The sequence below is a fragment of the Squalius cephalus genome (genome assembly GCF_949319135.1).
Source record: "Squalius cephalus genome assembly, chromosome: 15".
Classification (NCBI taxonomy): domain Eukaryota; kingdom Metazoa; phylum Chordata; class Actinopteri; order Cypriniformes; family Leuciscidae; genus Squalius; species Squalius cephalus.
In genome coordinates, this window is record NC_137136.1 from 25,998,179 (window position 1) to 26,026,030 (window position 27,852).

The 27,852-nt window shown below is 40.6% G+C and overlaps 1 protein-coding gene across 2 annotated transcripts in view; it reads right to left on the minus strand.

Annotated features, from left to right (window-relative positions):
* grb10b (growth factor receptor-bound protein 10b) overlaps positions 1–27,852 on the minus strand; it is a 146,092-nt gene that overhangs the window by 78,204 nt on the left and 40,036 nt on the right. For both annotated transcript variants that reach the window (XM_079895808.1, XM_079895809.1), the window contains exon 3: positions 26,188–26,281. In XM_079895808.1, the coding sequence (XP_079751934.1) occupies positions 26,188–26,281 (94 nt within the window). The remainder of the gene's footprint in view (positions 1–26,187; positions 26,282–27,852) is intronic.

The window sequence follows — 27,852 nt, forward strand, 5'->3', positions numbered from 1 at the left end:
GCTGTATATCTATGTGTGCATGTTTTACACACAAGCAGTGTGGCCCAATGGTTAGCCCCTTAACCCAGCATGGTAGAGAATAGTCCCCCCTGTAAAGTGCTTTAAGTAGCTATGATAAAGCGCTATATAAAATGTAATAAATTATTATTAAGGGCTCATTTTTCATAAACATTAAAAAGGGGAAAAGCAACTGTCAAATGAGCAAATGTTTGTCATCCCTCTGTGTCGTAGAAGGTGGATATTATTGGGGAGGATGATACCTCAGTAGCGACTAGCGAGCCATGTGAAAGTCCTGCAGGACCAGTACCGGAAGACACAGCCAGATGCCCGAATGGTGGAGGAACGGATGATGAGGACATTTGCTTGGAGAAGGCGAGAGATTGCCAATGGGATGACTGTCAAAGAAGCCATTAACAAATATCCATTCTTTAAGAGTCCATGCGGGGTTTGTCTACATTTATTTCCTTACATTTGTGTTGGAGTTCATATTAAATTACTAAAGGCTCTCTTTGAAATGTATTTTTTTAAATCCTATGATAATGTTTCCCGTTTGTTTGTGCTGTGTTGCAGCTATTTCAGGAAATGGGCCGGCTTCATGATGAAATGAATATCTGCCGAATATTTGAAGATGGCTTTAAGGTCCTAGTACCCAAAGTGCTTAGATTGACTCAAAGGAAATCTCCCCTTGCAGATCTGGCTTTGGAGGAAAGAGAGGCTGCCCTCACCGAAAATGTCCCTGGTAAGTGACTCACTGATCAGCCATGGTCACCCCTAGTGTTGTGGAGCCATTTAAGCTTTCTTTTCTATTTGTCTTCAGACAAGATAAGGTCTAACTAACCAAAATACACTATACATTCACGTAATACACTTCCTTTTTTTTTTCTTACTTAATTTTCAGGGATTGATTTCAGAGCTGCAATCCTGCTGTTGCCGATCCTGTTCAGGGAGAAAAATGACATTCTCGTCTTGGGGAGGTGTGTAATTTGCATATACTTTTTTTGTTTTTGTTTGTTTACATTACTTCCCACAGAGACTGGGAGAATTATATGCATCCCTTGGATGTCTTATCTCATAATACAAAGTTTCTAGCTATCAATGCTGGGCCTTGGTGTGGACATGGGGGGCCGCATAGTGCAAACCTCACTGCAGCAGTGAGAGAGAGCTGTGCAGTACAACAAAAATATGGTGTTTTTTGAAAATTAAACCATGTAAACCTATTCTGGTACAACTTTAAAATACAGTTATGAATCTGAAAAGGAGCATAATATGGGCGCTTTAAGGTCTTTACTTACCGTAGACGTTTTTTTAGTGTGTGTGTGTGTGTGTGTGTGTGTGTATGTATGTATGTATGTATGTATGTATGTATGTGTGTATATATGAAGAGTTCAGATGCAAAAGCCTCTAAGTACCATCTGAAATTTTCTTCTAGAATGATCATTTTTATCAATCACGTCTATTTAAGTTCAGTAATTTCACTTAAATGACAATTAATAGGTAATTTGCATTGCCATTTAAGTGAAATTATTGAACTTAAATATACGAGCTTGATAAAAATGATCAATATAGAAGAAAATTTCAGATGGCACTTAGAGGCTTTTGCATCTGAACTCTTCATATATATATATATATGAACAGTTGGGTTTTTTTTTTTTTTTTTTTTTAATGAATGCTTGTGGTAAATTTCTGCAATTTAACTACTTTATGATCTCTTGCAGGATCGGCCACCATCGCCATATCCTACTGTACAACTCGACGCTGTCGCTGACTGGAGGAGTGTGCTGACTCAAAGGGTCCCTGCAGTGGTCAAACTGTATGGGCAGTCAGTCTGCAGGGTGCTTGGTTTGGAGGAAGGTGTTATTGCTGCTTTTTGTGCTTACTTCATCTACAACGTGGTATATCCATCTCGCCTGAAGAACACCATGATTTTCATTCAGCGATATGTTCTAAAAATGTCTGAGGTTGGTGATAAGCCTCTACCTGTTAGTGTGACCAGGGTAATCAACATTTTAGCTTGATCAACAACCGCAATGCCTACACCATTCAGCTGTCCTAAATGCTCTCGAAGAGCCTTCACATTGATGAAGTTAATCCAGCACATCGGACTTGGCCACATTTTACCATAACGTGTGGCCTTAACAACTGTCCCTCCGACGACATATTTACAGGAAGCATAAAGCCATTTATTTAAGACATTCCAGACGAGCCACTGCTCATGATATCCAGGAAACAGTAGTGCCCAGTGATGCTGTCAATCCTCCTGAACCTCCTGAGATGAATGAACTGTTAGTGAAGTTTAGAGAGAATCTTTTTGGCTTTATTCTGAAATCGAGGGAAAAAAAACACCTTCCTCAGACTGTTCAACAAGAAATACTGGATGACGTAAATTTTTTGTTTGACTTCTTTAAAGCAAACTATGATGCATTTCTAAAATATCATCTTGAAAAAAAATGGCTTCAATGTGGAATCTTGTCCTGAACTTTATGAAGTTCTGCAGTGTTCTGACTTTTTTTCAGAGGCATCAAAACTTGTTAGGTCTCCGCATATGTTGAAAAACTACTGCAAATCCAACCTTGAAATGACTGAACCTGTAGACTACGCACTGAGAGACCCAAGTGGTCGTAAAGTTGGAAGCTACTCTTATGTACCCATTTGTGATGTACTTCAGAAATACTGCTCTCATGAAGATGTTTGGGATTCTATGCAGAGAGAGCGAAACTGTGAAAGAGATGAACATGTTCTAACTGATTATAGAGACGGATTTTATTTCAGGAACCACAAGGTATTTGCAGATAATCCAGATGCTCTAACGTTACACCTATATGAGGATGAATTTGAGGTGTGTAATCCGCTGGGTTCTAAACGCAACAAGCACAAACTTTGTGCATTCTACTACACTGTTGGAAACGTAGGTTCAAAATACTGCTCACAGTTAAAACATATCCATCTAGCTTTGCTTGTCCGTTACGTTCACGTAAAAAAGTTTGGTTTAGATGTAATTTTGAAGCCATTACTTGATGACCTTAAGAAACTGTCATCAGAGGGACTTAATATCATTGTTAATGACATGGAGAAGCATGTTTTTGGAGCTGTAGCTGCAATATTGGGAGACAATCTGTCACATGATAGGTGGATTTGCCATGTCTTTTGGTGCTGGTCGAATCTGTAGATACTGCATGGCTACTCACTCTGAGATGAAAAAGAACTTCAGTGAATCTGATTTTGTTTTAAGAAATGTTGATGTACACAGATACCATTTAGAATGTGTAAAACAAAATCCAGAAAACAAAGGAATGTATGGAGTTCGTGGTGGATGTGTATTTGACCAGTTAGATTACTTTGACGTCACAACATCTCTTCCTCCAGATGTCATGCATGATTTCTTGGAGGGTGTAGCACCGTTGGTATTGAGGCTTGTTGTATGTAAAGCTCATCAAGAAAAACATATAACCATACAAGAACTAAATGATGAACTAAGAAAGATGTCCATTGGACAAAATGATAAGACAAATAAACCTGTGGCTTTCTCAGAAAATATTTTACGTGGATCCAGTGTTGTTGGATCTGCTTCACAGAAGTGGTGTTTATTCCGCCTACTTCCTTTCTTGATGGCACACAGGGTACCTGAAGGCTGCAGTTACTGGCGGATCTATTTATTGTGTCGTAAAATTGCCGACATTGTAATGGCACCGGTTGTAAAAAAAGAGTCCCTTCTTCTTCTTGACCAGTTAGTTTCTGAGTTTTTATGTGGCATGGAAAAAGAGTTTGGAAATGTGATAACTCCAAAATGTCATTACTTGATCCATTATTCTCGTCTAATGTTGTCCTACGGTCCTTTACGGTCTTTGTGGTGCATGAGATTTGAAGGGAAACATCAGTATTTCAAACAGGTAGCTAGTTCCTCAAGGAACTTTGTCAATGTTACATCAACTTTAAGCAGCCGCCATCAGTTTAGACAGTGTTGGGAATTTTCCTCAACTAATATGTTTGGGGAGTATGAGAGGGTTATGGGACGCAGTGTTAACACACTGTTACAGTCTCTTCCTTCAGCTCTTAGGCATTCCGTAACTGTTAGTGAGCGGTACAAACATGTCAATTTTCAGGACATTACACTCAACCGAGTAACAGAGGTTGTGATTAACAGTGTTAAATACTGTGTGGGAGATGTCTTTGTTATTTTTTATTTTTTATTTATTCATTTATTTGACATGGACATTGCAATTAAACATAGTACAAAACAAGTTTGTAACTGATGCTATGCAAAAAGAGTTTATAGCTAATGCTAATTTACAACTCCAGTCCATGGTTGGGCCTTTACACTACAACATTTTCTATTTCATCATAAAAATGTATCTATAGACACACCATACAAATCACTTACATACACAAACTAGCTATTTACAAATGGGTACATTCCTGTTTCGATTTCATCCAAGACTTAACACGAGATGTGAACATTTTAAGCTCAGTCATTGTTTTATATTCAATGGGTAATGAGTTCCACAACTTTGCACTTTTATATGAAAAAGCAGACTGACCAAATGAAGTCTTACGGTATGGAACTATACAGTTGTTATTGATAGAGCCTCTGGTGACTCTGTTGATGTTTTGTCTCTGCATAAATGAACTGAGTGGCTCAGGTGCTAAATTATTGAGACATTTGAAAGTTAGTTTGAGAAAACATAAATCACTAAAGCTTTCAAAGCTTAACAATTTATACTTCTGGATAATATTGCAGTGATGGTAGCGGATTGGCTTCTTGTCCATAATCTTTATAGTTTGATTGTATAATGACCTGATGTGTTTAGTTGCTGAGAGCGTGGCCTGTGCCCATGCTGTCATGCAGTATGATATATGAAAAAATATCATAGCATGCATGTACAGGAGGGCGGCCTGGTTTGGAATGTATTGTCTAATTAATTTGAAACAGTTTAGGTTGCTTTGTATAGTTTTTGAGATTTTCTTAAGATGTTTGTCAAATTTTAATTGGGGGTCAAGGATCAATCCAAGGTATTTAAAATCTGTTACCAATTTTATAGTTGTGTTTTGCAAATTAATCTGAACATTTTGTTCCACATTTTGTCTTTTAATTGAAAAACACATTGCTACAGTTTTAGTTGAATTTAGCACCAACTGATTTTGAATGAGCCATTGACTGACCTCAGCCATACAAGTGGTCAAAACCTCCGCTGACTGTTCCGGTGACTTAGCGGGTGCATAAAAAACAGCATCGTCCGCATAAAGTTGGCAATTTACATCTGGACAGATTTGTGGCAAATCATTTATAAAAAGACTAAACATCAAGGGTCCCAGTATAGAGCCCTGTGGTATGCCCCTTTGAGTGCGTAAGAATGATGACTTATCCTGACCAACTTTAACACACTGATGTCGGTCTTGAAGATAAGATGTGAACCAGCTAACTGTCTCAGCAGAAAAGTTAAAGGATGTCATCTTGGATAGTAGTAGGCTATGACTGACCGTTTCGAAGGCCTTTTTTAGATCTAAAAACACCGCTCCTACCACCTGACTCCTGTCCATGGACTGTTTTAGATTTTCAATCAAACAGCAGTTTGCAATTTCGGTTGAATGACCCGGTCTAAAACCAAACTGCTGTGGGTGGAGGAGCTGATTGGTTTCCAAATGGTCAATCAATTGTGCAGCTACTACTTTCTCAAGTACTTTTGATAAAATAGGCAAAATGGATATGGGCCGATAATTACACATACTGTCCAGGCTTCCTGCTTTGAATATTGGTATGATGACTACCTTTTTCCAATCTGAAGGAAATTTACACGTTCTTATTGACAGATTAACTAGATGTGTCAATGGTCTGCTCAGGACACTACTGTATTTTTTAAGAAAGCAACAATCAATATTAAAAATGTCATTTGATTTAGAATTAACTAATTTTGCAATGATTGATGCCACTTTTGTTTCATCAACTCTTTGGATGTAAAAACAATCTGCAGAGGCAGAAGGTGCTGAACAATTTAAGTTTTCAGTTGTCGAAAAATCTTTACACAAATCCTCTACTGATTGCACAAAATATGAGTTAAATTCGTTTGCCATTATGGCAGTGTCATTCATATTTTTGCCATCTATAGTAAGTCCCCGAATTCCTTTGTCTTTAATTGTTTTATTAGTCAAGTTATTTAAGTATTTCCAGAGAGAATTATTATTTCCCTTTGCATTTCCTATAAGTTTAGTATAATAAGATGCTTTCGCTTTTCGTAATTCTTGGACCACTTTATTTCTTAAACTTTTATAAGTTAAGATATCAATATTAAGCTTTGAGCTTAAAGATTTCTTTAGGGCCATATCTCTCATCTTCATTAGCTTTTTCATATCATTATTTAGCCACGGAAGGGTATTATTATTTTGTTTGTATTTCTTTTGCTTTCTAAATTTTTCTATTAACCCTGAGATAACTGCTGTCATAGAATTGCAACATTCATCCACATCCTCCATGGCCATAATTTGTTCCCATGTGGGTCATTTGCATTGTGAAAAAATACCTTTGTTTTTTTCAGGTCAAATATATTCTAAACATACACACAGATTGGGCGTTATATGGAAAACTATTAATTCCTCTTTCTTTCTGTCATCACTATTACGTCTACTTGGTGAAATATGAACAGGACTGGACTGTCCTTGACCCTTTTGAGGTGATGGATTTTCATGCTTTGTATACATACTGTGTCGATGATAAACTGTTTGTTAGTATGCGGCATTTATGTTAAGCTGTGTTGGGAGGGTTGTAGAGCGTTGTGGATGAGCTCAAAGCTTGTGTTTTTTAATCCAGAACACATCAAGAGTCATGTAGTTTATCCGTTAAGTGACTCTCTTTACTTTGGTGTGGTGTGCTAAAGTGTTTTGCTTGGTCTTTGATAATAAACTTATGTTTTTCTGCACTATATTGCTGTTCTTATTAGTGATGTTCATGAAATTGAAAGAAGGAAAAGATAAATGGTTCCATTGTATTTATTCCCTGCCATGCATCTATTCTCTGATATCGCTGTTCATTTTGTTTTTGGAGTGGCAGTATGAAGTTGTCAGTTGGTCAATGAAATGCTTCTTAAAAAATGTATTTAATTTTTTTTAATGTTTTTTATATTAGACATGACATCCTAAACATTGTGGCATTTTATTTTGGGATGTTACATTGTATGGTTGTGAGATGAATTATTATTGAATCTGTGAATTAAACTGTTTTCCATTTAAGGACTAAAATAAATGTCTAAAGTTCAGTTAGTTGTTGTTTGCCTTTATTTTCTTTCACTCCTTAAGGAATAAAAAGGAACTTTTCTGCCACCTAAAGGTACAAAATGGCTTTGTCACTGGGGCGGTACCTTAATGGGACAAAATTGTACCTTTTTCTAGAGGTACTTTATTGTACCTTTGTCTAAGGTACATTATTGATCCTCAAAGGCACAGTATTGGCCCTTAGAAGGTACAAACAAGTAAGGTACAAATTTGCTCCTCTGACTCAAGGTACAATAATGTACCTTTGAGGGTACCACCCCAGTGACAAGCTTTTGTTCCTTAAAGGTACCGTTTTTTACTTTTTTTTCTGAGAGTTTAGCGTTTGCACGGAGCACATTCAGCTCTCAAGGGGATTGGAGGCACTCATGGCAATGCATTCAGAGTAGGAGGCTCTGTTATTGCTTGATTCTCTCTGGAGTGATGAGAGTCGAGAGTCTGCACCTCATGGTTTGGGTCCCAATGCAGCTGACATGGTAGGGCAGGATCGATCGGCTTCTTCTGCTAGCTCTGGCCGCTCTGTGGCCACATTTGACCTGACTGATTAATATGACATGTCTTATTCTGAGGAATTAGATCCCTCCTCCACTGTCCTGCATATAAGTTTGTGAGTCTTTTATTCCTCCTTGATCTCCACATTGGGGTGTCAATATAATGGAGGAATTTGTATTCGGCTCGTATAGTCTAACTATTCCTGTGTGGAGAGGCTGTGTGAGAGTTGAAGAGTTGCTTGCAAGCTATGTCTCCCCCGGTGCTGCATCCTCTTTGAAGTCTCTTGATTGTCAATGGATCGAGCATGTTCAGCTCTACAGGAAACTGAATGCACTCACTGTGATGAGCCGCGTTGAGGGAGCTCCCCTCTCGCTTTACTTTTTTCTTGTGGGTTTTCTGCAAGTGTTTGCACCTCATGGTTCAGCATGGCAACTTCGATCATGGGGTCAGAGGTGGGCAGTAGAGGCAGGTGTTATGAAATAAGTCTATCTCCTCTGCTTACCACCTTGTGGCTCATGACAAGGCATATGCTGAGGCAGGCCTGTGGGGTCCTGCCACTGATCTATATAGATTGACTGGATAGCGCATGACGTCATAAACAGTGAAGCCACCGCGCCGCCATTGCCTAAGGAGACACCGTTTTTAAATCTGAAGTCTCCCTGTACATTCTTACAACGCAAACATCCTAAGCATTTAAATGGGTATTTGTTTAAAGTCGAAAATTTTTCCTGCTTATTAAAACATTAAAAAAACGGCTATTTCTTCACTGAAGAGCTATCTTCACAGGTAAGAAAAACAGTTTGATACTATTAATTAAATAGTGAATGCTAAAGACCTATATTTTTTGTGAATTGGTGAATATTCAGGTGAATATTGTTTCGTAGCCACGAATTAATAATACCTCAGCACGTTTTACTAGGGGTGCAACGGATAAAAAAACTCACGGTTCGGATCGTTTCTCGGATCAGAGTCACGGATCGGACCATTTTTCGGATCAGCAAAAAAAAAAAAAAAAAATTTTATTAACACTTTTAAATTATTAAATTAAAATATATAAAATCAACTTAAAGTGCACAAGGCATAATATCTTCTTTTTAACATAATTAATGAAAAACAACTTAAAGTGCAACATAAAAAGGCATCTCCTTCCTTTAAACATGGACCAATGCTTTGTGTTTCCACTGTCATATAGGGCTGTCAAAATTGCTCAAAAATGACGTTCGAATATTCCCTCTGAAAAACACATATTCGAATTATTTGAACATCTGGTTGCGCATTTTGTCAATAACAGGACAAATTAATACAAAGAGACATAACTACTTGTATAGGTAGTTCATTTAAGTTTAAACATATTTGACAACGTATTACCTACACAAAAACAAGTAAATCAACTAATGGCCAAGACCGCAGACCTCACTCTCGCTCGCTCGCACTCGCAGGCACTCTTTGTCTCTTTCTTGCCATCACCCATGCTGCGTTCACACCAAACGCGAATAGAGCGTCTGGCGCGAGTGATTTCAATGTTAAGTCAATGTAAAGAAGCGTTTACGCACGTCTGGAGGTTTTGCGGCGCGAATGAGGCGTCACGCTCTCTGCGGTTCATAACGCTCGCCATGATCACGCTGTGTGTGGACTGAACATGCGCACAACTTTTTTTTCATAAATCAATCCGCGGATCACGTGTGTGCCGAACCGAAGATATTGATCCGAATGGATCACGGATCAATGATGATCCGTTGCACCACTACGTTTTACTAATTTGTTCCCTCGTTTTACTAAATTGTGGCCACGTTGTAATTCGTTAAATCAAAATGAGGGATGGAATTAGTTTAAGGTGTCCGATTTATTAAAACGAGGTAACAAATAAGTCGTCGTAACAACAAATTATTTAGATCAGTGGACAGGGCGCATATAAGAACGAGCAGAGAGAGAGAGAGAGTCCTGGCTGCGCGCACGCACTCTCACCGTCTTCAAACAACACGAGCGCTGTATTGCTCTCTCTCCCGGCCGGCCTCGCGCATATCAAAATCATTTGACACGATAGTAAAAGGTCGGAAGACCGATTGTGTTTTATAGATCGGTAGTTTGTTCAAATAAAGTGTTTGATTAGTTAGTAAGTACATGCTCAGGAAATGCATAATACAAATTATATGGGGTAACGGTAAACACACTCTACACGAAGCTCTTTTGAAGCTGTCAAATGGTGTCTCTATTGGACACTTAATTGTGATTATTGCTGCTCTGAGGTTTCTCGGAGAAAACAACACGGGAATAGCGACAATTGTGCATATAAATTACTACTTACAGGGCTTCAATTACAACCTGTGGGCAGTTTTTCTACATCCTTTTGTGAATGTCGTTTTACACTTGTATGCTGCACAGCGGGTCATCTTAAAAGTGCCGTCGGAGCTACCAATCTCTGTATAACGGCCGCTGTAGCCCTCTGCTGGTAGGGAATCGTAAGATGGCCGCCGAACACTTCCAGTTGCTTCACTGTCTGCTGGCAGTTTAGAACGTCATGAGCTGTCCAGTCATTTATATAGATCAGTGGGTCCTGCACACTATGAAATCTGCCCAATCTCCACTCAGCAGTGCTGCCAGAGGGTGGTATCCCCTCACAGTGAAGAGTGTTGGGACACAGGTGTTGTGGGGACTCCATGCCCACCTATAGAATGGTCTGAAGCAGAAAAAGCAAAAAAAATAAAATAAACAGTTGTGCAAGCCACAGATCTAGCCATTTGTGCCACAAAGAACACAGCCAGTGCATCGGCCATTCTATAATTGCAATAGAGACATCTGTGATAAGGAGAAAGAGAAAATCTTTCTCTTCAATGCTTTGATCTCACACTCTGACCTCTTCAGTCAGCTGGGGTCTCAGTCAGCAGCTTTCATGAGATGTATCCCTCTCTGGGGGTTCCGTGAGTGTTGAAGGAGTGGTATTTAGCAGAGATAGGAAACATTTTTCTCTCTCGCTCTAAGCTTACGCTGACGTTGGGGTCTGCCTACATAGACCTGCATGAGTTCTCCTATAGAGAAGTTAAAGGGGTGGATGGAGTTGCAAAATTCATCTCTATTGCCCTCTCCAACTTCATAGGCTTGGAAAGTAGATTGGAGACAGATTATTTGTCTGCTTATAATTGCAGACAAAAGCTTGCTTCTCTAGAAGAACCATGCTTAAGCCTTACATCCTTAGGGTTGCTGCAGTGTAAACGGAATAATGGTGGGGAGTCTGCAAACTTCCCTCTGTTTCTTTGCCTCCCAACCCTAACTATTGTTGAGTTTTGAAGTAGGGATATACGCTCCCCTTGAATGTGTGTTTCTATAGGCAAGTCAGGGTATGAGCTGCTTTCCCCCGGTTACATTGGGATCTTTAAGTAGTGAATAAACGGCTTTCTTGGAGTATAAAGCCTGGTTTAAGAGAGTTATTGGGCAAACTGCAATATGTCCTTCTCTTGTTTGCCTCACTTCCTGAATAATGGTAGGGATGTACGGTCCGTCAGACAAAACAGTTAATGACGTGCAACTCAGGCACTCTTTTATACTCATGGGTGCTCCATGTGTGACCTCATGGACTGCCGTCTGACAATGATTATTGCCATTTGTTTCCACTTGCCTCAGACACTGGTCATGCTTATGGCATCCCCCATAGCATCAACCACAAAAGACACAGTGTCTCGTTCCCCTTTTCAGGGAACTTGGTTGCATACGCAACCTGAGACATTTTTCTTGTATTTATTATCTTTATGTGCTACTTCATTTGAGCAGGTGTGTTGAATTTGGCTGTTCTGAGTGAGAACTCTTTTCTGAGGCATTGATGTGTTTGTAGGTAGCACTTTGAGGACATTTGTTGCTGAGACTTTTTTGAAAGCCGTGCGTGAAAGCTGTTGACTCTTCTGTCAGATACAGTTTGAGTAAAGAGTGCCTGAGAAAAATGCTTTGTCCTGATTCAGTATCTGCGGTCAGATGAGATGGTGTCAGGCTATATGTCAGTGTCATTATTCTAACGTTATTTTCATAAATTGTTACGAAATAAAGCAGACAATCTTCAATTGCATGCGCAAATGTGAAGGCGCACGCTATATATCACTTCACGAAATATAAAGAGCAAAAGAAGTTACGAGCATGTAAAGTCATAGTTACATTGTCAATTAGTAAGTCATGAAATTACGAAAAAGTACCAAAAAACTACATAACTGGTAAGTTGTGTGTTAGCTGGGAAGGATTTACATGCAGGTATAATGTTCATTCTATTCATCAGGGGCAGTTTCGTTATGTTTCATTTATAGTTCAGTTCATATGCAGTATATATAGGAATTTGGTCAGATTCCAAAAAAATTGGGTTGCGGCTTAATAACTATGAGAAAATGTTGGTCCTATAGCAAAACCAGTTGATAACCACGGTCTTAAGCCCTATTCGGACGGGATTAGTTTTACATGGAGAGGTGGGGTAAAGTAATTATTACCAGAGCTTTGCAGTGGTTTTTGTCTCGTCCAAATGTGCCATCTCAGTAATCATTAAGGACGTTGTCAGTAATGATTACGGTGACTTTTATCTTCTGTAAAATGTTCTGGAAAAATTACCTCAGGTAATGCTAACGTCCGCATGTGAATGTCTGTGATTGCTGATATTGTATTATAACGCTTTTCTTCGTGTTTTCTGACCTACCTGAGCTATTGTTTGCACACAAATCTTAAGCATGCTTTCCTTTCATTTCAATATGGATGGTATCCGATGAAAAATTTGAATAATAAAATTAATAAATGGAGCCTAATCACACACATATATATATATATATATATATATATATATATATATATATATATATATATATATATATTATGATCACCTGCGATGGTTATTAATATGTACTGTATAACCAGGGCCTTAAACCGGGAACACACAACGCGATTTCCGTTGGATCGCTGTTTTTGCTTTCATTGCACGACTGTCTGGGGTACCATTAGTTGCTGTTGTCTGCACATTACACGATGGATTGGCAACAGTGGGTCACACATTACCAAACATTTAAATGGGAAGAATCGCAGACAACTTTGTCTGGTCTACAAACTTAAGCCGGGGACACACTTAAGGCCAATTATGAATGTAATATGATACTTACGACTGATCATGCCCAAAAGTGCCAAGTCAGAGACAGTTGCGTTCAGTCGGTGTTAACAGTCGGTGTTTAAAATCTGCTCCAGTCGTTGGAAACAGTCTGTAAGTCTGCTCAGTTCAGTCTTAGAATGTTTCAGCTAGTCGTTAAGTGTGTCCCCGGCATAAGTTTCACAATCAAACACACTCGAGAAGTGATACAGGAAATAATGTAAGATCATGCGCGAGATTGGATTTCTTCCTGATAAAAGTTGTAGCCCTCAAAAATCTTGTGATCCAAGTTGTCTGTGCGCAGATTTGCAGCAAAAAAAGAAAAAAAGAAGAATACAAAGAAGAATGGTTGTTTTCAGAAGCCATGCTTGCTGATTCTGTTGCAGGTCTATTACTCCTCCCCCTGTAGCTATCCCTTCCCACCCATCTTGCTCTCTCATTGGCTGTAGAGTGTCAACAATGTCATTTCCAGTCAACCCATTTCACACTGCATTTCTCTAAGTTGCAGACAGGTCCAGATATTTTGCACGAAAAATTTCACGGGCATTGCCGATGCATCAGCTCTTCTCTCAGATCACTTCTTTGATAATATACATTATGCGATTGTCACTCATGTGAACGAGCACCGACTTGCCTCCAATTTCAGGAATTTGTTCATGATACTACCACAAAACTTTCAGCAAGTAAAAAATGGAGCTATAATAATGTAGTATGTACCCAGAATTAGATTTTTGTCTTAAATGATGGCCCAAGGTTTTGAGAGTAATGTGTATGAAAAATGGAAGTTTCCAACGATTAGTAAAGGGTGATACCCAAACACACCCTGATACGTCACTGATTTTCATATAGGTCCACTTTAGCAGTGGTGTGCATGAGCTAATTTACCACTGTGTATCTGGTTCTATTAGTGGGACAGTGGCAAAATACATCTCAGCTAATCTACTTTTGAGGCTGCTGATTCTTTGCCCAATACAAGTGGTTAAATTGTTTCACTTATGCCAAAGACTGTTAAAGACAAAGTTTTAAAAGCACCATGTTTTATAGCACTATGTTTATGACTGAGTTCATTAGGCCATCCAGCTGGTGACAATTAGCATGCAAATTGTGAGTGAACAAAGAGACGGGAGTACTAAAAGGGGAAAGGAGGAGTCACTTTGGCAGGAACGTCCTGTAGAAGACCTGTGGGGGGAGATGTGTGCCTCAAAAACACATACACAGATGTATGTGAAAGGAGGCAGTGGAGCAAGTCTTTTCACAGATATAGACAGCACTCTAATAAAGCTTTTCCAAGTTGTCTAAACAATACAGTGCCTTCATATAAGCACCACACAGGAGGGGTGGACAGAAGGGAAGGAGGGAGATATAAAAGATGGGGGATTCATATAGAGAAGGAGTGGGAGAAGAATAGAAAATAGGACCCTGAGTTTTATTTTAGTTAGCCATACAAGTTAGTTAATCTAGATGCAGAGCTGATCCTGATTCTTCAATATATACAATATACTGTACAATACAGTGAATGGCGATGGGTCTGTCAAGATTCAAACAACAACAACACACAAAAAGAAAGGTAGATTATACGACTAATCTGTTATAGTTTTACAGTTGCTTGTATGAGGATAATGGTGGAATTTAAGTCAATTTTCACACAATATATTATTCTCTGCCATGTAATGACGAGGTCACAGGATAAAAGTGGTCACATTAGCGAAACTTCTGCGAAATTTTGTAGGCAAGGAATGTTCATTGTCAATAGTGTAGCGATGCATGAAGCACTGCTTACTCAGAGGTCACTTCCAAATCCAGCAGCTTTATATTGGTAAACGCAGCAAATCCAAGAGTTAACAGTTCAATAAACTTGAAGCTAATGTAAAATCCACACAGATCGTTTTTTTTTCCTCAAGTGTCCCTCACACAAAATTCTCAATCGTGTGGATTCCTATTGAGATGACTGCATTTCACCTGCGGAATTTCACCATATAAAGGGAAATGTGATATATGATTATATAATATTAGATTAGATATATAATTGTAACCAAAACTGTTAGGTTACCAACATTCTTCAAAATATCTTATTTGCCATTCCACAGAAGAAAGTTATACAGGTTTTAGACGACACCTTAAACAGCTTTCTTGCAATAAGCATTTTTTTGGTGTGCATGTAAAAGTAGTCAGAGAGATTATGATAGCTAAAAATGCCCCTGGCAGTCAAGCAGTGTCACGGTTCAAGAATTCACTGTTTTCTTCGTGTCTCGTGTATTTGTTGTTCTGTGTGTGTGTGTGTGAGTGGGCGTTACCGCTCGTTCCAGCTGATCAGCGCGCCAGCTGATCTCATTCCCCGCACCAGCTGCTGCCAATTCATTCACCTATACTGTAAGTTCTCATCGCACTCTCCTCTCTTTGTCAGATCGTTGTTTTGGTGTCCTCAGTGTGTGTTCATCGTGTGCCGTCTTCAGTCCTGTTCCTGGTTCGAGTTCCTGTTCGGTGTCTTCTTGGTTTTCGTTTCGTCTGGATGTTCACCTGCACTGGATTCACCGTCACCACTCTTCACCAGCACGCTTACCATCTTGTCCCTGCGCCACCAGCCCACCCGAGTTTCTGAACTGTGTTTGTGTCTTGTGACCAACCAAATAAAGAGTTTACTTGCATCCTTGCTTCCGCTTTGTGTATTATGACAGAACGATCTGACCAAGCGATGGAAGCAGCAAGCGGACCCTCTTCTCCTCTGGAAGAATTCATCAAGTCCAGCATTTCACGGATGGATACCCAGGAGAGGAATATGAATGAGTCGGGTCGGGCTATTCAAGCTCTTGTGGTGCAGGTGTCCGAGCTCACCCAGTAATTACAACATCTGCGAGTTCCCACTACGCCACCCACACCACCCGCTCCCCTCGTACCACCAGAGAGCGTCTCCCAGTCAGAGCCCCGCCTTCCTGTTCCCGAGCCATACAACGGTGAGCCAAACTATTGCAGAGCATTCTTAACACGCTGTTCAATGCACTTTTCTCTGCAGCCCAGGACCTTTGCCAGTGAACGGAGCAAAGTGGCGTTTGTGCTCACGCTACTGACTGGGAGGGCAACGCTATGGGGGACAGCAGTGTGGGAGAACCAAGATCCATGCCGTGCCTCGTTCCAGACACTCTCCGCCGAAATGAAAAGAGTATTTGACCGCGAGGTCGCGGGAAGAGAAGCGGCTCGGATTCTTGCGGACCTCAAGCAAGGCGAAAGATCTGTATCTGATTACTCTATCGAGTTGCCCGGCAGTAAATCTGAGGCTACTGTCGGGTGGGATCTCCGCTGAGAAGACCTCATGAACATCTACGCTCCTCCCGGTAAGACTAAGATGGTCAGCCCACACTCACGACTGTCGAGCACTACTGGACTCCGGGGCAGAAGGTAACTTCATGGACTACACATTTGCACTCAAGATTCAGGCACCTCTTCTACCCCTCACCCGTACCATTGCAGTTCACGCTCTCAACGGCCAAGCCTTCCCACCATTTCATTCACCACTGGACCCATCACACTCATCGTATCTGGCAACCACATTGAAACCACTTCCTTCTACATTCTGGACTCCCCCCTTGCACCCATTGTTTTAGGACACCCCTGGCTCATTGAACACAATCCCAAGATAGACTGGCAGCAGAAATCAGTGTTGGAGTCGAGCAGTAAATGTCATGAGTCCTGTCTTGTGTCTGCTTGTCCGTCTGTCTCTGTTTCTGCGTTTCAGGAGGAAACAGTGGATTTGTCAAACGTGCCCACGGAGTATCAAGACCTGAAGGAGGTGTTCAGTAAGTCTCGTGCTGCTTCTCTCCCTCCGCATCGTCCTTATGACTGTGCTATAGAGTTACTGCCAGGTACGTCTCCGCCCAAGGGCAAGTTATATTCACTTTCTGTTCCAGAAAGAGAGGCTATGGAGAAATATATTTCTGATTCTCTAGCAGCGGGGTTCATCCGTCCCTCCTCTTCTCCAGCAGGGGCGGGGTTCTTTTTTGTGGGGAAGAAGGACGGATCCCTGCGACCTTGTATTGACTACCGGGGGCTGAACAGCATCACGGTAAAGAATACTTATCCTTAGCCGCTGATGTTTTCAGCCTTTGAGAGGTTGCAGGGAGCGTCGATCTTCACTAAATTGGACTTACGTAATGCTTATCATTTGGTCCGCATCAGGAGGGGGTGTGGGGGACCGAACGTCACCCAAGTATTGGGATGTGTAGGCTCACTAGCTTGCGATGGTGGAGGTGGAAAAGACGGCTACCAGATCTCAATTGTTCCAAAAAAATAAAATAAAGTTTATTATATTTTAACTCAGAATTCAAGAAAACAAAATAATCAAAAATAAATCGAAATAACACAATGCTTTTAGCTTCCAACAATTGCAAACACTTTGTACATAGCCTCACAGCAAGCTAGTACTCACCCTCACTCTCCCGAATACAGAATGAGGCCCTCTTAAATAGGCCAAAGCATTAAGCCAAATTGGACCATACCAACATTCAGGGTATTATCTTTAGCCTAAGGCCATAAATAAGCTATAAGCTAAGTAGAAAATAAACATTACATGAAAACAAAATATTATCCTCATATCACTAACATTTTATACAACATTTACACCACCTATTCACACCACACATATACATACAACACATTATTACAAACAAACACCCCTGTGAACAATGCTCTGCACCCCCTGCCCTGTGACCGAGATAAATACCGCCCCTACAGCGGCGCGCGCATCCGCATAGGAGCAGTCGAATCGGACCGGGATGCAGGAAATGCGTGAGTCACAATATGTATGAATTAACTAGGATTTCAGACAGAAACGGAGTAAATGGGACATGAACTAGTGGGTACCGCACTACATGTCATGGAGGTGGTAAAGTAGGAAGTAATAAGCAGTGACAAATTAGGTTTGAATGTTATGAATGAAATCGCGGACTAACCGTTCTACAAACAAATGAACGCGAATGCATTAATGGCGCATAGCCCCGCGTCAGCCTTCTCTTTAAACACAAACACTGTGTTCATAAGCCATCCATACCCCTTCACAAAATAACACAAGTAGCCTAAGCATGGCATCATGTTTATAAAGGAGCGTGCAGGTGTATGTGTGTGCGCGTGTTCAAATGTCCAGAGTCTCTCCCGCTCTTGCGTGTAACGCCATTCACAGTCAATGCGAGAGTGCGTAACAGTGAGAAGTGAGGTTCACTTTCTCACAGGGGGGATGAATGGAAGACTGCTTTTAACACCCCCAGGGGGCACTTTGAATACTTGGTTATGCCCTTCGGCTTGTCCAACTCCCCAGCAGTCTTCCAGGCACTCGTCAACGACGTGCTGCGAGATATGGTCGATCAGTTCATATATGTCTACCTGGATGACATATTGATTTTTTCTTCTTCTCTCCAGGAACACGTGCAGCACGTTTGACGAGTGCTTCAGAGGCTGTTAGAGAATGGGCTTTTTGTCAAGGCGGAGAAATGCGCTTTTCATGCACAGTCTGTTCCTTTCTTAGGGTACATTGTGTCGTCTGAGGGAATGCGTATGGATCCTGAGAAGGTTAAGGCTGTGGTGGATTGGCCAAGTCCAGATTCCCGTAAGGCCCTACAGAGGTTTCTGGGGTTCACCAATTTCTATCGGCGGTTCATTCGCAATTTCAGCCAACTAGCCTCACCTCTGACCACCTTGACCTCCCCCATAACTACGTTCAGGTGGTAAGACGCAGCTGAGGCTGCGTTTGCTAAACTGAAAGGCCGCTTTGTTTCAGCCCCCATCTTAGTTACCCCTGATCCATCACGTCAGTTCGTGGTGGAGGTCGATGCGTCAGAGGTGGGGGTAGGTGCAGTGCTATCCCAACGTTCTCCTGCAGACGACAGAATGCATCCGTGCGCGTTTTTGTCTCACCGTTTGTCCCCTGCCGAACGTAATTATGATATTGGTAACAGAGAGTTGTTGGCAGTCAAGTTAGCATTGGAAGAATGGCGTCACTGGTTAGAAGGGACGGGGGTACCTTTTATCGTTTGGACTGATCATAAGAATCTGGAATACATTAGAACTGCTAAAAGATTGAACTCTAGGCAGGCTCGGTGGGCACTTTTTTTCGGACGTTTTGACTTTACTCTCTCGTACCGCCCGGGTTCCAAAAACATCAAGCCTGATTCTTTATCGCGCATTTTTGACCGTTCCGATCGCCCGTCTACTCCCGAGTGCATTTTTCCGGAGACCCTAATTATCTCCACACTCACATGGGAGGTCAAATCGAAGGTCAAGACGGCCTTACAAGGGGTAACGCCTCCGGTCGGTTGTCCACCGAACCGTTTATTTGTGCCAGAGGGATTACGGTCCGACGTTATTCAGTGGGGGCATTGTTCCAATGTGGCTTGTCATCCAGGAGTCAGTCGCACTACATCTTTAGTCAAGCAACGATTTTGGTGGCCACGTATGGCTCGCGACGTTCACAGTTTTGTTTTAGCTTGCTCATTTTGTGCCACTGGTAAGACTTCCAATCGACCCCCAGATGGGCTCCTTCAACCGCTGCCGATCCCTTCGAGACCCTGGTCCCATATCGCACTAGATTTTGTCACCGCCCTCCCACCCTCTCAGGGTAACACGGTAGTTTTGACCGTGGTGGACCGGTTCTCAAAGGTGGTCCACTTTATTCCCTTGCCCAAATTACCCTCAGCCAAGGAAACAGCGTTAACAGTCGTTAACCACGTCTTTCGGTTACATGGCCTCCCGACGGACTTGGTTTCCGACAGAGGACCCCAGTTCGTGTCCAAATTTTGGCAAGAGTTTTGTAGATTACTGGGTCCGACTGTTAGTCTGTCCTCAGGGTTTCACCCCCAGAGCAATGGCCAAACTGAGAGAGCCAACCAGGATTTGGAGAGAACGTTGCGATGTCTGGTCTCCAAGAATCCTTCCTCATGGAGCCAACAACTGTCAATGGTGGAGTACGCCCACAATTCGTTACCAGTGTCATCTACGGGACTATCTACGTTTGAGTGTAGCCTAGGTTACCAGCCACCAATTTTTCCTAGTCTGGAATCCGAAGCCGCGGTCCCCTCCGCTCACGCTTTCGTCCAGAGGTGTCATCGCACTTGGACTAGAGCCCGCGAGACTCTACTCCAAGTGGGAGCACGCACCAAGGCCAAAGCCGATCGCCACCGGTCTAGGCCCCCCGTATACGTCGTTGGTCAAAAAGTGTGGCTTTCTACCAAGAACATTCCTCTCCGTTCCGTCTCTAATAAACTTGCTCCCAAATTTATCGGCCCGTTCACTGTCACCAAGATCATTAGCCCGGTGGCAGTCCGCCTCAAACTCCCTCCAGTGTACAGGAGGATTCATTCCGCCTTCCATGTTTCCAAAATAAAACCCGTGTTTCGTTCTTGTATTAATCCGCCTGTCACGGTTCCCCCCCCGCCGCGACTGGTAGAAGGGGAACCTACATATTCGGTCAATCGTATTCTGGACTCAAGGCGGAGGGGACGCGGGTTCCAGTACTTGGTGGACTGGGAAGGTTACGGTCCGGAGGAGAGAAGTTGGGTGCCTGCTAGAGACATCCTGGATCACTCCCTTATTGATGATTACAATCGACAGGTAAGGGAGTCTGGGGACGCCAGGAGGCGCTCCTAGGAGGGGGGGTACTGTCACGGTTCATGAATTCACTGTTTTCTTCGTGTCTCGTGTATTTGTTGTTCTGTGTGTGTGAGTGGGCGTTACCGCTCGTTCCAGCTGATCAGCGCGCCAGCTGATCTCATTCCCCGCACCAGCTGCTGCCAATTCATTCACCTATAAGTTCTCATCGCACTCTCCTCTCTTTGTCAGATCGTTGTTTTGGTGTCCTCAGTGTGTGTTCATCGTGTGCCGTCTTCAGTCCTGTTCCTGGTTCGAGTTCCTGTTCGGTGTCTTCTTGGTTTTCGTTTCGTCTGGATGTTCACCTGCACTGGATTCACCGTCACCACTCTTCACCAGCACGCTGACCATCTTGTCCCTGCGCCACCACCCCACCCGAGTTTCTGAACTGTGTTTGTGTCTTGTGACCAACCAAATAAAGAGTTTACTTGCATCCTTGCTTCCGCTTTGTGTATTATGACAAGCAGCAGAGCATAAAAAGAGAGGTAAAATCTGGAAAAACAATAATGGAGATCAAGGCCTGTTCTTGAGAAACATAAATCTAATCAGTGAGTTTCATATACTTCACATTCTATAATCTTATAAGCCCCGTCCGCCCACCACACTAAAACCATTCTTTCTTCTAAAGAATGCAATGCACTGGATATTGCTGCTTAAGGGTCCATCAGAACCATGCAGTTTAGGAGAGACAGTTTAGTGACATCAACAAAGGGATACCTTGAATAACTCTGCAGTGGTCCGATCCAGCCTTCCAGTTTCGAACCCGGAACTAGTAAATATCTCAACTAGCAATAAATTAACATGATAGTTCATCAAAATTCTATCATTTACTCAAAACTGTATGACTTTGTTTCTTCTGCAGAAGGCAAAATAAGATCAATTAGAATACTGGCAACCAGTGATCTTAAAAAGATAATTCACCCAAAATGTTTTATTGTGTCAACATTTACTCCATTTCATGTAATTCTAAAACATTTTGGGTGAATTATCTTTTTAAGATCACTGGTCTCATGGATGAGGTTTTTAAACACAAATAATAAAATGCAAATAACCATATAATCATGCATAGTTAGCACAAAAAAAAAAACCCGTAACATTTAAAACAAAGCTAAAACACCTTTCATATTTTGTTGCGGAAGTGGCTGTGTATCCAATAAAACTCTTCGGATGAGATGTTAAGCCAAGGTCCTGACTCTCTGTGGTCATTAAAAATCCCATGACACTTCTTGTTAACCCTCTGGGGTCTAAGGTGTTTTTGGGGCCCTTGGGATATTTTGACATGCCCTGACATTTGTGCTTTTTTCAGTTATTTATAAACATGATAATGGCAAAGGTGTAAATTCACTCTATATAGCACAAACAGGGCTACCGTAATATGCGAGCAACATGTATGTAGATGTTTGTATTTTTAAGAGAATAATGTTTATGCGTGGTTATTGAAAAAAATAAAAATGAAAGTTGCTGAAATAAGACCACAAAACTCATACTAAATATGTGTCCACAAGACTTTTGACTAATGGATGTTGTCGCTTCGAGTTCTGGCTTCAAAATTCTGTGAAAATAGTCTTGCTTTATCGTTCACGTAAAACAATACATTGATTTAAATTGTGTAAGACAGGTTTTGCTTGGAAAGCCAATATGCGAGGGGGGTGTGAAGGAGGAGTAGTTTACACCTGAGAATACAATGTCCCACCCATTATGCGTAATGACTCTGTATAATGAGCCATTCTTTCAGGTGTGACACTGACTGAGCCAAGAATGAATGCAAGGACAAAAGATATATTTAGAAGAAGACTTATATTGACCATTTAAGATTTTGCTTACATCTATCTTGTAAATATGTTTTGCTATTTTATTAAAAAGGTTACAATTACAACAATAATTACAATTTCAATAATATTTCAAGTGTACTCTTTCTTTGTAAAAAATGATTATAGGCCTACATTTTATCATATGTATTCATTAGTTTGAATATAGCCAACATTGGAACAGCTAACATCTTAGTTGATGACTTTATTTTTGACAAAAATAGTACTTTATATATATATATATATATATAAGTAGGGGTGTATAACCGGTGTCCTGGCCACATTCTCTCCATTGGCCGTTATCAATCATGGTCTCCTAATAATCCCCATCCTTTGATTTGGCTGTATCACACTCTCTCCTCTCCACCTATAGCCGGTATGTAATAAGCACACTGGCCCCATTGTACTGTGGCTGTTGTCGCATCATTAGGTGGATGCTGCACACTGGTGGTGGTTGAGGAGAGACCCCTGATATGATTATAATGTACTCTGGATGTATAGTAGTACATAGTAAAGTGCTATATAAATGCCTCATTCATTCATCCATTTCTTCATTCATTTTTTCATTCAGGCATTCATTATTTCTATATAAGGGAATTCAAGTAAAGGGGTCATTGACAAGATGCTCATTTTCTATTAACTTATTCAAAAGCTTCCAGAATGAGCTCATTGAGGAACTCAAGGATGACATCTATACCTGCAACCCCCCCCCCCAGAGCACTTGGACGATTTGATCGACCTTGGCATCTGTCTTGACAGTGTGTTTTGTGCCTTTCACGTTTACATGTGCATCTCTCTTAGCCTTGTCAAGTTTATTGGTCTTGTCTGTTGGTTTAGTTTTTGTTGCGCTTACATCTCTGTCCTCTGCCCAGTTAGTGCTGTAGTTCCCAGTCCCGCCAGAACACAACAGACTGCCTATCCCGGTGCAGACTAAGTTGTACTCATCATTGGTTCTGGTCAGTGGATTATCCCTTGGTGCTGATTACATTGTTGGACTGTATACCCGTGTTTGATTTTTGCTCGGCACTAACCTTAGTACCCAGTCTATGCTGTTGTCCACCTAGTAATGCCCTTCTTGCCTGTCCGACTCTTCTCTCGTATGGATCTAATCGCTGTACAGACTGTTTCTCTGGCCTGATTCATGTCAGTCTGACCTCTTTTAATTTGCCCCTCTTTGAGTTGGCTCAGAGCCAGGTGGCTTGCCCAAGTCTTTTGTTGGAAGTTCTTATAAAATCTAAGTTTAGCATCTATCTGTCTTAGCATCTTGAGTCTTTTCTTCCAGAAAACCTGATAAATATACAAATATACATACATAGATATTTGTCTTATATCCAATTATAGATAAACAACTTGACAGCAACGTTGAATTCAAAGTCAATGTGGCGTTTTATCAATTTTGGGTTTAAGGTTTAAGTTTTATATAATTAAAGTAGGTTTTATATATTAAACCTATATTAATATAGATTTAAGTCAATATTGTTTACTGGTTTTTACACATTTTTCATTTAGCTTTTAAAGCAGGACAGGACAATCACTTCTGGTGTAGTTACACTTAAGCCCTATTTGCACGGGATTAGTATTATCTGTGGACCTCGTGTGAAGCGCATTCGCACAGGATAGCGAAGCCTGTGATTTTACTCAAATTTACTGACTTATCTCCCGAAAATGATGTCAATAGGCTATTGCTTGGAAATGTCTTGTCGTTATTATAGGTCTAGCTGTATGATATATCATAAACAGAAGAATGTTCCTTACCGCATGCTGCTATACATGTCATTCATCTCCATCTAATCATGGTTTTCAGATTTCTCTTTCTGCAAATTGTATAGTTGTATGGTGTATAGAGATATGACCCAGCACCCAAAATACTATCAAAACACTCAAACGCAGCCTCCATTCTTTGCGAAAGATGGATAAAAAAGCGCACAGGAAACAAAAACCTTGAAAAAATTATAAACTACCCCGCCAAATCACAGAAATGCCAATTCGCACGGGACTAATATGTTCAGGACCTCAGTGTTCAGCGAAATATGGTAGGTCATTTGCGGGGAAATTTTTACTTTACAAATTACAGACATGGCCGATTCACACAGGATTGAGATCACAGGCAACCTCCGCAATTATTACAAATGACTAGAGGTCACCAGGTAATACTTATCCCGTGCGAATAGGGCTAACGTCCGATTTTTGATCACTGGCATGAAGCATGAACTCTTCTGAATATCCCAGCTTATTCTGGCAAGAGCTGCCCGTGCCATGATGGGGTTTTCTGTTCAATATATATAATGATAAATCTCTATGGTCAGAATTTCTGTCCGACCAAAGGTAAGTACCAATAATATTCATATGGATATATTATTTCACTCCATATGACAGCAGAGAGTACTTATAAATATTCAAATGGTAGGATACAAGGCAATGCTAACTCCTTTTTGCAGTGAAATACATCTGTGCCCAAGTGAATTATTACTGATAAACATAATCTGACTATAGAGATTATACCGACCTGAAAATCCATGGTCCTGAAAATCCAAAATTCCAATAAAATCCATACATACAAATCATAGATACAAATACATACATTCTTACTAAAAATGCAAGTTGCATAAATCTTTCAGTTCTACAAAATATGATAATGTAATTTAATTTATAATGTAACTTCAGTGCAATTCAGTTTTGAATGCTCCTTTCCTGAGAGAGGAACAAGGAAAGACTCCACACGATCCCAAAAAAGCAATACATTTACATACTGTAGACCCATCAAATGTAAACCATTTGTGCTGAAAACATACAATGTCAAATTCTACCAAGCACCTCAGTTTCAATAAGTTTCATAACTAACAAATAATAGAGTGGGGTCCTTAACTCTATTATATGAATATAAGTATGTGAGAGTTTTTAGCTGTAAACGTCATCCAGGATTTCGATGCAGCAACAAATATTTCTGGCCTCAATCTGAGATTTGACGAACAAATGCTTCTTATCTATTCTTAGCTGCATTCCAGCAACCCAAAATAAGACCTTTGTTGTCACAGTTTGTTGTTTTCAATGGAGTATGAAAATGGCAGGGTCAAAGAACAGGCATGGGAACATGCTTTGCTATTTTGTTCTAGTTTTTTTCATTCATTCATCCATTTAGATGTGATAATAGTGTCAGTTAATAGTCTGAATAAATGTTTACAGAACCATGTTTAAAAAATCCATAAACCAACAGAAAATAAAGCAACTGTGTTCGACAAAGACCACTGGACAAATTAAATATTAAGGGGTATTAAATTATTACAACCAAGAGTTTAGTGTAGTCACAGCTTTGAGGATTCACAGCATACTTCTGCTCCATTTACTTCAATGACAGCATCAGACTTTCAGAAAAAAAAAAAAGAAAAAAAAAAAACCTTCAGGCTCTACCTCCCATGCTGAGGCGATATTGTGCTTAAATCTCATGCTCCAAATATCATGCCTCTGTATTTTTGTATGGCACAATTAGGTTGGCGGTTTAATGAGTGGCACCCTGTGTCTTTACAAATCAAATCTTTGAACTGCAGGAGTGTTTACAGCGGAAGAGGCCTGAATATAGATCCCAGTTTGAACTTAATGAGCAAGTCTCCAACCATAAAAGGCATCTACGACAGACAGCCCCAACTCAAGTCCAAGTGTGTGAGACAGACGGCCCCCGCCCATAATCAAGTATGCACATACATATACACTTGTTATTAAACCATGAGCAATTCCGCAAATCTATTAGAAACTCTTTACTTCTGTTTTGGATATTAAGAACAAAGAAAAAAAAAACACCATAACCACAATTTCTTTTTACTGTCATTACAAATATCGGAGCCAGGGAATCTTATTTTAAGAAATGTATGAAGTGCACATGCAAATTATTAATTTACTGACCTTGATGGCTGGGTGAATTCTGATTGGTTGACTGCTGAAAACTTGGTCCAATCATATCTGCCTGTCTGTGATTGGCAGCTCGTTCTACATTATCCTGCAGAGACAGAAGCCAATAAAGTCGTCATGCTAAAAGCATTTTTTGACATCACACCACTCCCTCACATACACACACTCAACCACACACATTGAACTATTTTTATTGTCCATAAAGGAATAAATCAGTCTAGTTTTGTAAGTTTGACAGAACATTCCTGGAAAAAAAACTCAATCCCTCCAAAATGTTGCCTATGAATCTCATCGTGCAGTGAAAAACTTTTTGTTAATTAGTATTTTGGTCCTTTTCTTCCAGTAAAATATCTTTAAAACAAGGAACATTTAGCTGTTATTTATAGCTTAAATTAAATAGATTTTTTTATCTCAATGTTTAGCATTATGTTTAAAAAAATATATATTATCTAACACAATTTTAAATAAAGAAATACATTTGTTTACTAGAAAACAATACAAAAATACTGATTAAATACAGTGCACATACAATATCAGACAGCTGTATCCATGTCAGACGTGTCTTAAGGGGCATTACGTGTTTACACTTTCTCCCGTACTCTTTCAGCAAAGGGAACGTCCATGATGCAATTGCCCAATATGTGATGAAAGAGACGTTATGAGGCCCTCTCCTTGTCCTCAGATGCCCCCCTGCTGTAATTGGGGAGGGTCACGGGCGTGTTTACAGGCTATGAGAAAAACATGTCATGTGATCAGCTGAAACTGTGCCATTGTATTCACGGAACAAGATCTAAAGCAACTGGCAGCTGGGAGCCACGTTCTCCGTGTGTAAACTACAGGTGGCAGTGGATTCAAAAACTCATTCCTTTCCATAACAGAGCTCCCTGCTGTCTCACCAGAGGGGAACACTTTGAACTCTTGGATGGCGTACAAAAAACAAAAAGCTTGGTTTGAGCGCAGTAGGATCAAGGATTGTGGGATATCTCTTTCAGCGCTGATTGGAGCTTTCACAGCACGAGCTGGGAACAGAATGTCTTGTGGCACTCTCGTATTTAGAGATGGTTCTCAAAGCGAGACCACAAACCCATAATCTGGCTGTGATGTGGCTGTAGAGCGTCAGTAGTTTTATGGCTTCTGAATGCTATGTACAATGTTCCAGAACCAGAGCAAGATTGTTTTGTTTTCTTATGTAAATGTGTTTATGTGTTAATGGATGCCGCACACATCATCACTTTGTTGAATGCAAACGGAACTGTTGTTGACATTTTTTTCATACACATTTGGTCAATATCTTGATGCTAATAAACATCGAAATATCATTTAGTGTGAGCATTTTTCATGACAAAACAATAAAAAATAAAAAATAAATTTCTCCATGAAAATCCTTTGATTACAGTAACATCATATCTCTCCTAAAATGACCAAACGATTTGAGGTATCATTTATGTCCATAGCACAGTGCGGGATGAGTTATGCGCTGAAGTTTATGTGAAAAATGTTGATACTTGAAGTCTTCGTCGTCGGTTAGGAACCTGGGTGTGCTCTTTGATACCAATCTTTCATTTGAAAGTCACGTGTCTAGTATCTGTAAAACCGCATTTTTCCATCTTAAAAATATATCTAAATTACGTCATATGCTCTCATTGACAAATGCGGAAC